The sequence below is a fragment of the Taudactylus pleione genome, unplaced genomic scaffold (genome assembly GCF_031769625.1).
Source record: "Taudactylus pleione unplaced genomic scaffold, aTauple2 ptg002315l, whole genome shotgun sequence".
In the NCBI taxonomy this organism is placed as follows: domain Eukaryota; kingdom Metazoa; phylum Chordata; class Amphibia; order Anura; family Myobatrachidae; genus Taudactylus; species Taudactylus pleione.
In genome coordinates this window covers 162,258-174,911 of record NW_028286706.1, presented here as the reverse complement: position 1 = coordinate 174,911, position 12,654 = coordinate 162,258, and the positions used below count along the sequence as shown (strand labels likewise).

At 44.1% G+C, this 12,654-nt stretch overlaps 1 protein-coding gene across 1 annotated transcript in view; it reads left to right on the top strand.

Moving 5' to 3' along the window:
* Positions 1 to 655: 655 nt before the first annotated feature.
* LOC148431383 (disks large homolog 4-like) overlaps positions 656 to 12,654 on the top strand; it is a gene marked incomplete at its 3' end in the record, with an annotated part of 136,258 nt that continues 124,259 nt past the window's right edge. The window contains exon 1 of the mRNA XM_088466036.1: positions 656 to 1,838. Within this exon, the coding sequence (XP_088322162.1) occupies positions 1,755 to 1,838 (84 nt within the window). The remainder of the gene's footprint in view (positions 1,839 to 12,654) is intronic.

The window sequence follows — 12,654 nt, the reverse complement described above, 5'->3', positions numbered from 1 at the left end:
TCCTCCTGTATGTATCCCTGCTCTCCCCATTCTCCTCCTCCTGTATGTATCCTGCTCTCCCCATTCTCCTCCTCCTCCTGTATGTATCCCCGCTCTCCTCATTCTCCTCCTCCTGTATGTATCCTGCTCTCCCCATTATCCTCCTCCTGTATGTATCCCTGCTCTCCCCATTCTCCTCCTCCTGTATGTATCCCCGCTCTCCCCATTCTCCTCCTCCTGTATGTATCCCTGCTCTCCCCATTCTCCTCCTCCTGTATGTATCCCCGCTCTCCTCATTCTCCTCCTCCTGTATGTATCCCCGCTCTCCCCATCCCCCCTCCTGTACGTACCCCTGCTCTCCCCATCCCCCCCCCATCTCCTCTGGATCCTTGTCTATCATTCTTCTCCTCCTTTTCCTCCTTTTCTTTCATCAATTATCACATTTCCCAGACATTTTCCTTTCCCTATTTTTTCCCTTCATGGTGAGATCCCTGCGCCCCCTCTCTCCTCGCCCCCTCATTCTGTGTGTCCCTCGCTCCCCCTCCCATCTGTAAGGATACATAGGGCTGTGTGACGAAATAGGGGAAAGAGACCACCCAAATATTAAGGCAAGAGGCAGGGCCCCTGCATGTGGTGCAGCTGACAGTGATGATTGTGCCTTTCTGTAGCCCGGGCACCAGGGTTGTAGAACGACAGTTCTGGGGCCAGAATCCCAGACGTCGTCCCTCCGTCTCTGTCTCTACCTGCAAAATCTAACGTCTCTGTCTGTCTCTCTGCGTCTCTGCCTGTCTGTCTAGCATCCCTGTCTTCTCTCATCCATACATTGTTTCTTTCTCTGTCTGTCTCTTCTCAGCACCTTTTCTCTGTCTCTCCTCCGAGCACTGGTTCTATGTCTGTCTCTTCCCTAAGCACCTGTTTTGTGCATGTCTCGCCTGTGAACGCTGCTTTTCTGTCTCTAATCTGGCCACCTGTGCTGTGTCGGTCTTTTCTCTGAGCACCTGTTCTTTCTCTGTCTCTTCTCTGAGTTGCGTTTCTCTGTCTGTCTCTGCTGTTCTTCCCCTGTCTCTCCTCTGAGCCCCTGTTCTTCCCCTGTCTCTCCTCTGAGCCCCCGTTCTTCCCGTCTCTCCTCTGAGCCCCCGTTCTTCCCCTGTCTCTCCTCTGAGCCCCCGTTCTTCCCCTGTCTCTCCTCTGAGCCCCCGTTCTTCCCCTGTCTCTCCTCTGAACCCCCGTTCTTCCCCTGTCTCTCCTCTGAGCCCCTGTTCTTCCCCTGTCTCTCCTCTGAACCCCCGTTCTTCCCCTGTCTCTCCTCTGAGCCCCCGTTCTTCCCCTGTCTCTCCTCTGAGCCCCCGTTCTTCCCCTGTCTCTCCTTTGAGCCCCCGTTCTTCCCCTGTCTCTCCTCTGAGCCCCCGTTCTTCCCCTGTCTCTCCTCTGAGCACCCGTTCTTCCCCTGTCTCTCCTCTGAGCCCCAGTTCTTCCCCTGTCTCTCCTCTGAGCCCCCGTTCTTCCCCTGTCTCTCCTCTGAGCCCCCGTTCTTCCCCTGTCTCTCCTCTGAGCCCCCGTTCTTCCCCTGTCTCTCCTCTGAGCCCCCGTTCTTCCCCTGTCTCTCCTCTGAGCCCCTGTTCTTCCCCTGTCTCTCCTCTGTAGGCAGGTTTCCAGCCTGCATCTTCCCTTCTCTCTAGTGCCTGTCTCCTCCCACCCTTTCTCTCCCTCTGTCCATCACTCTCTCCCCACAGTCCCTGCCTCCCTCCCCTCTGCTCACTGGATCGGGGGGAGAGATGTTCGTATCTGTTTGGTACGCAAAAAAAATGGGGAGACGTTTTATAAGCAACGTCAGAAAAGCAAAGAAACAGAGGCAGCCGGTGAGTGAGTGTGAGTGTGCAGGTGTGAGTGTGTGGGTGAGTATAAGTTGTGAGTGTGCAGGTGTGAGTGTGTGGGTGAGTATACAGTGTGAGTGTGTGGGTGAGTATACGGTGTGAGTGTGTGGGTGAGTATACGGTGCGAGTGTGTGGGTGGTGGGTGAGTATACGGTGTGAGTGTGTGGGTGAGTATACGGTGTGAGTGTGTGGGTGAGTATACGGTGTGAGTGTGTGGGTGAGTATACGGTGTGAGTGTGTGGGTGAGTATACGGTGTGAGTGTGTGGGTGAGTATACGGTGTGTAATCTCAGCATCATTGCAGTCTTCCATTTATCGAAGCAGATGCTGAGTTACCCTGGGAGACATTTTACACCATGTAATTGTGCTATATGCAGCGTATATACATTGTCTGTACCATAGAGTGGTAATGTTCTGCACGGGGCACTATAGCGCGTGACATATTGTGAAGTACAGTGCAGTATAGTCTATGATATATTGTGACATATGGTGCACTATAATGTGTGATATATTGTGACATATGGTGCAGTATAGCATGTAATATATTGTGATGTTTGGTGTAGTATACTGTGTGTTCTATTGTGACATGGTGCAGTATAGCATGTAATATATTGTGATGTACAGTGCAGTATACTGTGTGATATATTGTGACATACAGTGCAATATAGTGTGTGATATATTGTTACTTATGGTGCAGTATAGTGTGTGATATATTGTGACGTACAGTGCAATATAGTGTGTGATAAATTGTTACTTATGGTGCAATATAGTGTGTGATATATTGTTACTTATGGTGCAGTATACTGTGTTATATATTGTGACGTACAGTGCAATATAGTATGTGATATATTGTGACGTACGGTGCAGTATAGTGTTTGATAGAGTGTGACGTATGGTGCAGTATAGAGTGTGATATATTGTGACGTATTCTGCTTTCTGCTGCGGAGATACAATGTAGTATATAATGATGTATGTGTAGATGTTGATACATTGTAACATATTGGAGCTATTACTGTTACTTGTTGATACACTGTATAGTCATTCATATACTGTATCATGACATTGTTCTCTCATGTTCTGTGATGTACTGTCATATAGTCTGACATCATTTCATATTGTGACATCTTTGTATATCTGTGTTGGATTGGGACATAGGATGATATAATGGCTCTTTCTGTGATATATTACGACCATCAGTGATATATTGTCATATTGCCACATTGTGTGACGTGTTATTTATTCCTCCTGCAAGTTGTGTCATCTGTTGGGAGGTAACCTGGCGTGTTGTGTATGCTTTCTGCAGTCCAGTAGGAATTTACAGAATGATGTGAGTGACTGCTATTGTGACATCCTAGAGTGTAATGTTACTTCTCACAGGGGTCCCCCACTATTTGTGTTATTAACTCTTAGTGACATTTATTTATATAGCACTTACATAGTCCACAGAGCCTAACTCAAATTATTACTATTATTATTAGTAACCTTTATTTATATGGCACCAGCATAGTCCACAGTGCTTTTCCCAAATTATTTATTTATTTATATAGCATAATCCACATAACTGTATCTGTATTATTATTATTATTATTATTATTATTAATAATTGTTTATTTATATAGCTCCAGCAAACTCCACAGTACTTTATCTGTATTATTATTATTATTATTATTATTAGTAGTAGTAGTAGTAGTAGTAGTAGTAGTAGTAGTAGTAGTAGTAGTAGTAGAAGTAGTAGTAGTAGTAGTAGTAACATTTATTTATATTGCACCAACATAATCTACCACACTTTACCATAATATTATTATTATTAGTGAAATTTATTTATATCACTAGCATAATACACAGTGCTGTTCCCAAATTATTATGAGTAATATTAATTTACATAGCAGCAGCAAACTTCACAGCACTTTATTTGTATTATTATTTTTAATTTTAATATTATTATTATTAGTAGTAGTAGTAGTAATAATACATTTATTTATATTGCACCAGCATAATCCACCACACTTTACCACATTATTATTTTTAATGACAATTATTTATATATCATCAGCACAGACTGCAGCACTTTTACCAGCATTATTATAAATTAATTAAATTATTTAATTATTTAGCTTTAGCATATCCCCGCTATATATTATATTATATTATATTATTATTATTATTATTATTATTAGGCTAAATATTATTACTATTAGTGACATTTTATAGCAGCAGCATATTCCACAGCACTCTACCTGCAATATAATTATTATTAGTAACATTTATATATGTAACACCAGCATACTTCACAGCACTTTTCCCACATTATATTATTAATAATGACAATTTTTATTACCAAGTGCTTTACCCGTAGTATTATTATTATTATTAGTAACTTTTATTTATGTTGCACCAGCATAGTTCAGAGCTTTACCTACATATTATTATATTATTAATAATAATAATAATAATATTGTTTTTTTAACATTTATTTATGTAGCTCCAGGATACTTCTCAGCACTTTACACAAATGACTATTAATATTAGTAACATTTATTTATATAGCACTAAAATATACTTCAGTGCTTTACCTAAATAATAATAATAATAATAATAATAATAATAATAATAATAATAATAATAATAATGTTATTATTACTAACATTCATCTATATAGTGCCAGCATGCTTCACCCGCATATTATCTGCACTATTATTTTTACTAACATTTATTTACAAAGTGCCAGCTTATTTCATATAGCTCCATAATATTTTATTAATAATAATAATAATAATTATTGTTATTATTTATATAGCTTTAATGGATTTATTATTGTTACATCACAGTCCTGTATTTGCATTGATAAATTGTACAGTGGCTTTTGCAATCATTAAAGACCTTTAGGGCAGATTTTGAGCTATATATAAATACATTTCAGTGACCTAAAGATGCATCATGGGGCAAAATTTATACAAATTTGCCCAACTAAAATTTTTCTGAATTTCACACTTGCTAGTTGCTACACAGATTCTGAAATATGATAGCTGTAAGGTTCAAATTTAAATCAGGACCTTACAATATGGGTCAGTTAAGGTTCTGTGGGACTGCTGGCTCATCCCTGCTGTGTTTCGCTAGAGGATCTCAGCAAGGCTGTCATTCACACTCTGCTACCTCAGTTTGAGAAGAACCTCTCTCTTGACATGGCAACCTGCATAGTCTGCTCATAAACACTACCATTATTGCACTGATATTTTTTAGATCAGTAATATATAATCTTTCCTGACACTAATCTGGTAGTCTGACTCTAATCTAGGAGGTTTTACACTAAACTGTGAGTTTCATGCAAGTGTGGGAGCTTTTACACTAATCTGGTAGTCTTACTCTAATTTGGGAGGTCTCACACTAATCAGGGAGTCTGGCTCTAGTTCGAGAGGTCTCCGGGAGTTCTAACACTAATCTGGTAGTCTGACTCTAATCTGGGAGGTCTCACACTAATCAGGGAGTCTGGCTCTAGCTCGAGAGGTCTCCGGGAGTTCTAACACTAATGTGGTAGTCTGACTCTAATCTGGGAGGTCTCACACTAATCAGGGAGTCTGACTCTAATCTGGGAGGTCTCACACTAATCAGGGAGTCTGACTCTAATTTGGGAGGTGCATAAAATAGGGGGGGATGCAGATGTACACCGGTCTCAGCATGGTAGCACCTCTTCTTACGTACAAATTAGGATATGCAGCCCAGCCTCCCTTTTTTTTCCTATGTATGTGTGTATTTAAGGTACATTTGTGGGTGAGACCCTTTCTTCTGGGCTAGCCTTCCTCCTACCTGCCCCAGGTGATAGTAATTAGTACGGGTCCTGTGCATTGCAGTACACACATGTAATTAGTACGGGTGCTGTGCATTGCAGTACACACATGTAATTAGTATGGGTGCTGTGCATTGCAGTACACACATGTAATTAGTCTGGGTCCTGTGCACTGCAGTACACACATGTAATTAGTATGGGTCCTGCGCATTGCAGTACACACATGTAATTAGTATGGGTCCTGTGCATTGCTGTACACACATGTAATTGGTACGGGTCCTGTGCATTGCAGTACACACATGTAATTGGTACGGGTCCTGTGCATTGCAGTACACACATGTAATTAGTACGGGTGCTGTGCATTGCAGTACACACATGTAATCAGTACGGGTGCTGTGCATTGCAGTACACACATGTAATCAGTACGGGTGCTGTGCATTGCTGTACACACATGTAATCGGTACGGGTGCTGTGCATTGCAGCACACACATGTAATCGGTACGGGTGCTGTGCATTGCAGCACACACATGTAATCGGTACGGGTGCTGTGCATTGCAGCACACACATGTAATTGGTACGGGTCCTGTGCATTGCAGCACACACATGTAATTGGTACGGGTCCTGTGCATTGCAGCACACACATGTAATTGGTACGGGTCCGGTGCATTGCAGCACACACATGTAATTGGTACGGGTCCTGTGCATTGCAGCACACACATGTAATTGGTACGGGTCCGGTGCATTGCAGCACACACATGTAATTGGTACGGGTCCTGTGCATTGCAGCACACACATGTAATTGGTACGGGTCCTGTGCATTGCAGTACACACATGTAATTGGTACGTGTCCTGTGCATTGCAGTACACACATGTAATTGGTACGGGTGCTGTGCATTGCAGTACACACATGTAATTAGTACGGGTCCTGTGCATTGCAGTACACACATGTAATTAGTACGGGTGCTGTGCATTGCAGTACACACATGTAATTAGTACGGGTCCTGTGCATGGCAGTACACACATGTAATTAGTACGGGTCCTGTGCATTGCAGTACACACATGTAATTAGTACGGGTCCTGTGCATTGCAGTACACACATGTAATTAGTACGGATGCTGTGCATTGCAGTACACACATGTAATTAGTACGGGTCCTGTGCATTGCAGTACACACATGTAATTAGTACGGGTCCTGTGCATTGCAGTACACACATGTAATTAGTACGGGTGCTGTGCATTGCAGTACACACATGTAATTAGTACGGGTCCTGTGCATTGCAGTACACACATGTAATTAGTACGGGTCCTGTGCATTGCAGTACACACATGTAATTAGTACGGGTCCAGTGCATTGCAGTACACACATGTAATTAGTACGTCTCCTGTGCATTGCAGTACACACATGTAATTAGTACGGGTCCTGTGCATTGCAGTACACACATGTAATTAGTACGGGTCCTGTGCATTGCAGTACACACATGTAATTAGTACGGGTGCTGTGCATTGCAGTACACACATGTAATTAGTACGGGTCCTGTGCATTGCAGTACACACATGTAATTAGTACGGGTGCTGTGCATTGCAGTACACACATGTAATTAGTACGGGTCCTGTGCATTGCATTACACACATGTAATTAGTTCGGGTCCTGTGCATTGCAGTACACACATGTAATTAGTAGGGGTCCTGTGCATTGCAGTACACACATGTAATTAGTAGGGGTCCTGTGCATTGCAGTACACACATGTAATTAGTAGGGGTCCTGTGCATTGCAGTACACACATGTAATTAGTAGGGGTCCTGTGCATTGCAGTACACACATGTAATTAGTAGGGGTCCTGTGCATTGCAGTACACACATGTAATTAGTAGGGGTCCTGTGCATTGCAGTACACACATGTAATTAGTACGGGTGCTGTGCATTGCAGTACACACATGTAATTAGTACGGGTGCTGTGCATTGCAGTACACACATGTAATTAGTACGGGTCCTGTGCATTGCAGTACACACATGTAATTAGTACGGGTGCTGTGCATTGCAGTACACACATGTAATTAGTACGGGTCTTGTGCATTGCAGTACATACATGTAATTAGTACGGGTGCTGAGCATTGCAGTACACACATGTAATTAGTACGGGTGCTGAGCATTGCAGTACACACATGTAATTAGTACGGGTCCTGTGCATTGCAGTACACACATGTAATTAGTACGGGTCCTGTGCATTGCAGTACACACATGTAATTAGTACGGGTCCTGTGCATTGCAGTACACACATGTAATTAGGACGGGTCCTGTGCATTGCAGTACACACATGTAATTAGGACGGGTCCTGTGCATTGCAGTACACACATGTAATTAGGACGGGTCCTGTGCATTGCAGTACACACATGTAATTAGGACGGGTCCTGTGCATTGCTGTACACACATGTAATTAATACGGGTCCTGTGCATTGCAGTACACACATGTAATTAGCACGGGTCCTGTGCATTGCAGAACACACATGTAAATAGTACGGGTGCTGTGCATTGCAGTACACACATGTAATTGGTACGGGTAATTAGAACAGGTGCTGTGCATTGCAGTACACACATGTAATTAGTACGGGTCCTGTGCATTGCAGTACACACATGTAATTAGTACGGGTGCTGTGCATTGCAGTACACACATGTAATTAGTACGGGTGCTGTGCATTGCAGTACACACATGTAATTAGTACGGGTCCTGTGCATTGCAGTACACACATGTAATTAGTACGGGTCCTGTGCATTGCAGTACACACATGTAATTAGTAGGGGTCCTGTGCATTGCAGTACACACATGTAATTAGTACGGGTCCTGTGCATTGCAGTACACACATGTAATTAGTACGGGTCCTGTGCATTGCACTACACACATGTAATTAGTACGGGTCCTGTGCATTGCACTACACACATGTAATTAGTACGGGTGCTGTGCATTGCACTACACACATGTAATTAGTACGGGTGCTGTGGATTGCAGTACACACATGTAATTAGTACGGGTCCTGTGCATTGCAGTACACACATGTAATTAGTACGGGTGCTGTGCATTGCAGTACACACATGTATTTAGTACGGGTGCTGTGCATTGCAGTACACACATGTAATTAGTACGGGTGCTGTGCATTGCAGTACACACATGTAATTAGTACGGGTCCTGTGCATTGCAGTACACACATGTAATTAGTACGGGTCCTGTGCATTGCAGTACACACATGTAATTAGTACGGGTGCTGTGCATTGCAGTACACACATGTAATTAGTACGGGTCCTTTGCATTGCAGTACACACATGTAATTAGTACGGGTCCTGTGCATTGCAGTACACACATGTAATTTGTACGGGTCCTGTGCATTGCAGTACACACATGTAATTAGTACGGGTCCTGTGCATTGCAGTACACACATGTAATTAGTACGGGTGCTGTGCATTGCAGTACACACATGTAATCAGTACGGGTCCTGTGCATTGCAGTGCACACATGTAATCAGTACGGGTCCTGTGCATTGCAGTGCACACATGTAATCAGTACGGGTCCTGTGCATTGCAGTGCACACAAGTAATCAGTACGGGTCCTGTGCACTGCAGTGCACACATGTAATTGGTACGGGTGCTGTGCATTGCAGTACACACATGTAATTGGTACGGGTCCTGTGCATTGCAGTACACACATGTAATTGGTACGGGTGCTGTGCATTGCAGTACACACATGTAATTAGTACGGGTGCTGTGCATTGCAGTACACACATGTAATTAGTACGGGTCCTGTGCATTGCAGTACACACATGTAATTAGTACGGGTGCTGTGCATTGCAGTACACACATGTAATTAGTACGGGTGCTGTGCATTGCAGTACACACATGTAATTAGTACGGGTCCTGTGCATGGCAGTACACACATGTAATTAGTACGGGTCCTGTGTATGGCAGTACACACATGTAATTAGTACGGGTCCTGTGCATTGCATTGCAGTACACACATGTAATTAGTACGGGTCCTGTGCATTGCAGTACACACATGTAATTAGTAAGGGTCCTGTGCATTGCAGTACACACATGTAATTAGTACGGGTCCTGTGCATTGCAGTACACACATGTAATTAGTACGGGTGCTGTGCATTGCAGTACACACATGTAATTAGTACGGGTGCTGTGCATTGCAGTACACACATGTAATTAGTACGGGTGCTGTGCATTGCAGTACACACATGTAATTAGTACGGGTCCTGTGCATTGCAGTACACACATGTAATTAGTACGGGTCCTGTGCATTGCAGTACACACATGTAATTAGTACGGGTCCTGTGCATTGCAGTACACACATGTAATTAGGACGGGTCTTGTGCATTGCAGTACACACATGTAATTAGTACGGGTGCTGTGCATTGCAGTACACACATGTAATTAGTACGGGTGCTGAGCATTGCAGTACACACATGTAATTAGTACGGGTGCTGAGCATTGCAGTACACACATGTAATTAGTACTGGTCCTGTGCATTGCAGTACACACATGTAATTAGTACGGGTCCTGTGCATTGCAGTACACACATGTAATTAGGACGGGTCCTGTGCATTGCAGTACACACTTGTAATTAGGACGGGTCCTGTGCATTACAGTACACACATGTAATTAGGACGGGTCCTGTGCATTGCAGTACACACATGTAATTAGTACGGGTGCTGTGCATTGCAGTACACACATGTAATTAGTACGGGTGCTGTGCATTGCAGTACACACATGTAATTAGTACGGGTGCTGTGCATTGCAGTACACACATGTAATTAGTACGGGTCCTGTGCATTGCAGTACACACATGTAATTAGTACGGATCCTGTGCATTGCAGTACACACATGTAATTAGTACGGGTGCTGTGCATTGCAGTACACACATGTAATTAGTACGGGTCCTGTGCATTGCAGTACACACATGTAATTAGTACGGGTCCTGTGCATTGCAGTACACACATGTCATTAGTACGGGTCCTGTGCATTGCAGTACACACATGTCATTAGTACGGGTCCTGTGCATTGCCGTTCACACATGTCATTAGTACTGGTGCTGTGCATTGCCGTACACACATGTCATTAGTACGGGTCCTGTGCATTGCCGTTCACACATGTCATTAGTACTGGTGCTGTGCATTGCCGTACACACATGTCATTAGTACGGGTGCTGTGCATTGCCGTACACACATGTCATTAGTACGGGTCCTGTGCATTGCCGTACACACATGTCATTAGTACGGGTGCTGTGCATGGCCGTACACACATGTCATTAGTACTGGTGCTGTGCATGGCCGTACACACATGTCATTAGTACGGGTGCTGTGCATGGCCGTACACACATGTCATTAGTACGGGTGCTGTGCATGGCCGTACACACATGTCATTAGTACGGGTCCTGTGCATGGCCGTACACACATGTCATTAGTACGGGTCCTGTGCATGGCAGTACACACATGTCATTAGTACGGGTCCTGTGCATGGCAGTACACACATGTCATTAGTACGGGTCCTGTGCATTGCAGTACACACATGTCATTAGTACGGGTCCTGTGCATTGCAGTACACACATGTCATTAGTACGGGTCCTGTGCATTGCAGTACACACATGTCATTAGTACGGGTCCTGTGCATTGCAGTACACACATGTCATTAGTACGGGTCCTGTGCATTGCAGTACACACATGTCATTAGTACGGGTCCTGTGCATTGCAGTACACACATGTAATTAGTACGGGTGCTGTGCATTGCAGTACACACAGGTAATTAGTACTCTGGTCCTGTGCATTGCAGTACACACAGGTAATTAGTACTCTGGTCCTGTGCATTGCAGTACACACATGTCATTAGTACGGGTCCTGTGCATTGCAGTGCACACATGTAATCAGTACGGGTCCTGTGCATTGCAGTGCACACATGTAATCAGTACGGGTCCTGTGCATTGCAGTGCACACATGTATTCAGTACGGGTCCTGTGCATTGCAGTGCACACAAGTAATCAGTACGGGTCCTGTGCATTGCAGTGCACACATGTAATCAGTACGGTTCCTGTGCATGGCCGTGCACACATGTAATCAGTACGGGTCCTGTGCATGGCCGTGCACACATGTAATTAGTACGGGTCCTGTGCATTGCAGTACACACATGTAATTAGTACGGGTCCTGTGCATTGCAGTACACACATGTAATTAGTACGGGTGCTGTGCATTGCAGTACACACATGTAATTAGTACGGGTGCTGTGCATTGCAGTACACACATGTAATTAGTACGGGTCCTGTGCATTGCAGTACACACATGTAATCAGTACGGGTGCTGTGCATTGCAGTACACACATGTAATCAGTACGGGTGCTGTGCATTGCAGTGCACACATGTAATCAGTACGGGTGCTGTGCATTGCTGTACACACATGTAATCAGTACGGGTCCTGTGCATTTCAGTACACACATGTAATCAGTACGGGTCCTGTGCATTGCAGTACACACATGTAATCAGTACGGGTCCTGTGCATTGCACTACACACATGTAATCAGTACGGGTCCTGTGCATTGCACTACACACATGTAATCAGTACGGGTCCTGTGCATTGCACTACACACATGTAATCAGTACGGGTCCTGTGCATTGCACTACACACATGTAATCAGTACGGGTGCTGTGCATTGCAGTACACACATGTAATCAGTACGGGTGCTGTGCATTGCAGTACACACATGTAATCAGTACGGGTGCTGTGCATTGCAGTGCACACATGTAATCAGTACGGGTCCTCTGCATTGCAGTGCACACCTGTAATCAGTACGGGTCCTGTGCATTGCAGTGCACACATGTAATCAGTACGGGTCCTGTGCATTGCAGTGCACACATGTAATTAGTACGGGTCCTGTGCATTGCATTACACACATGTAATTAGTACGGGTCCTGTGCATTGCAGTACACACATGTCATTAGTACGGGTCCTGTGCATTGCCGTTCACACGTCATTAGT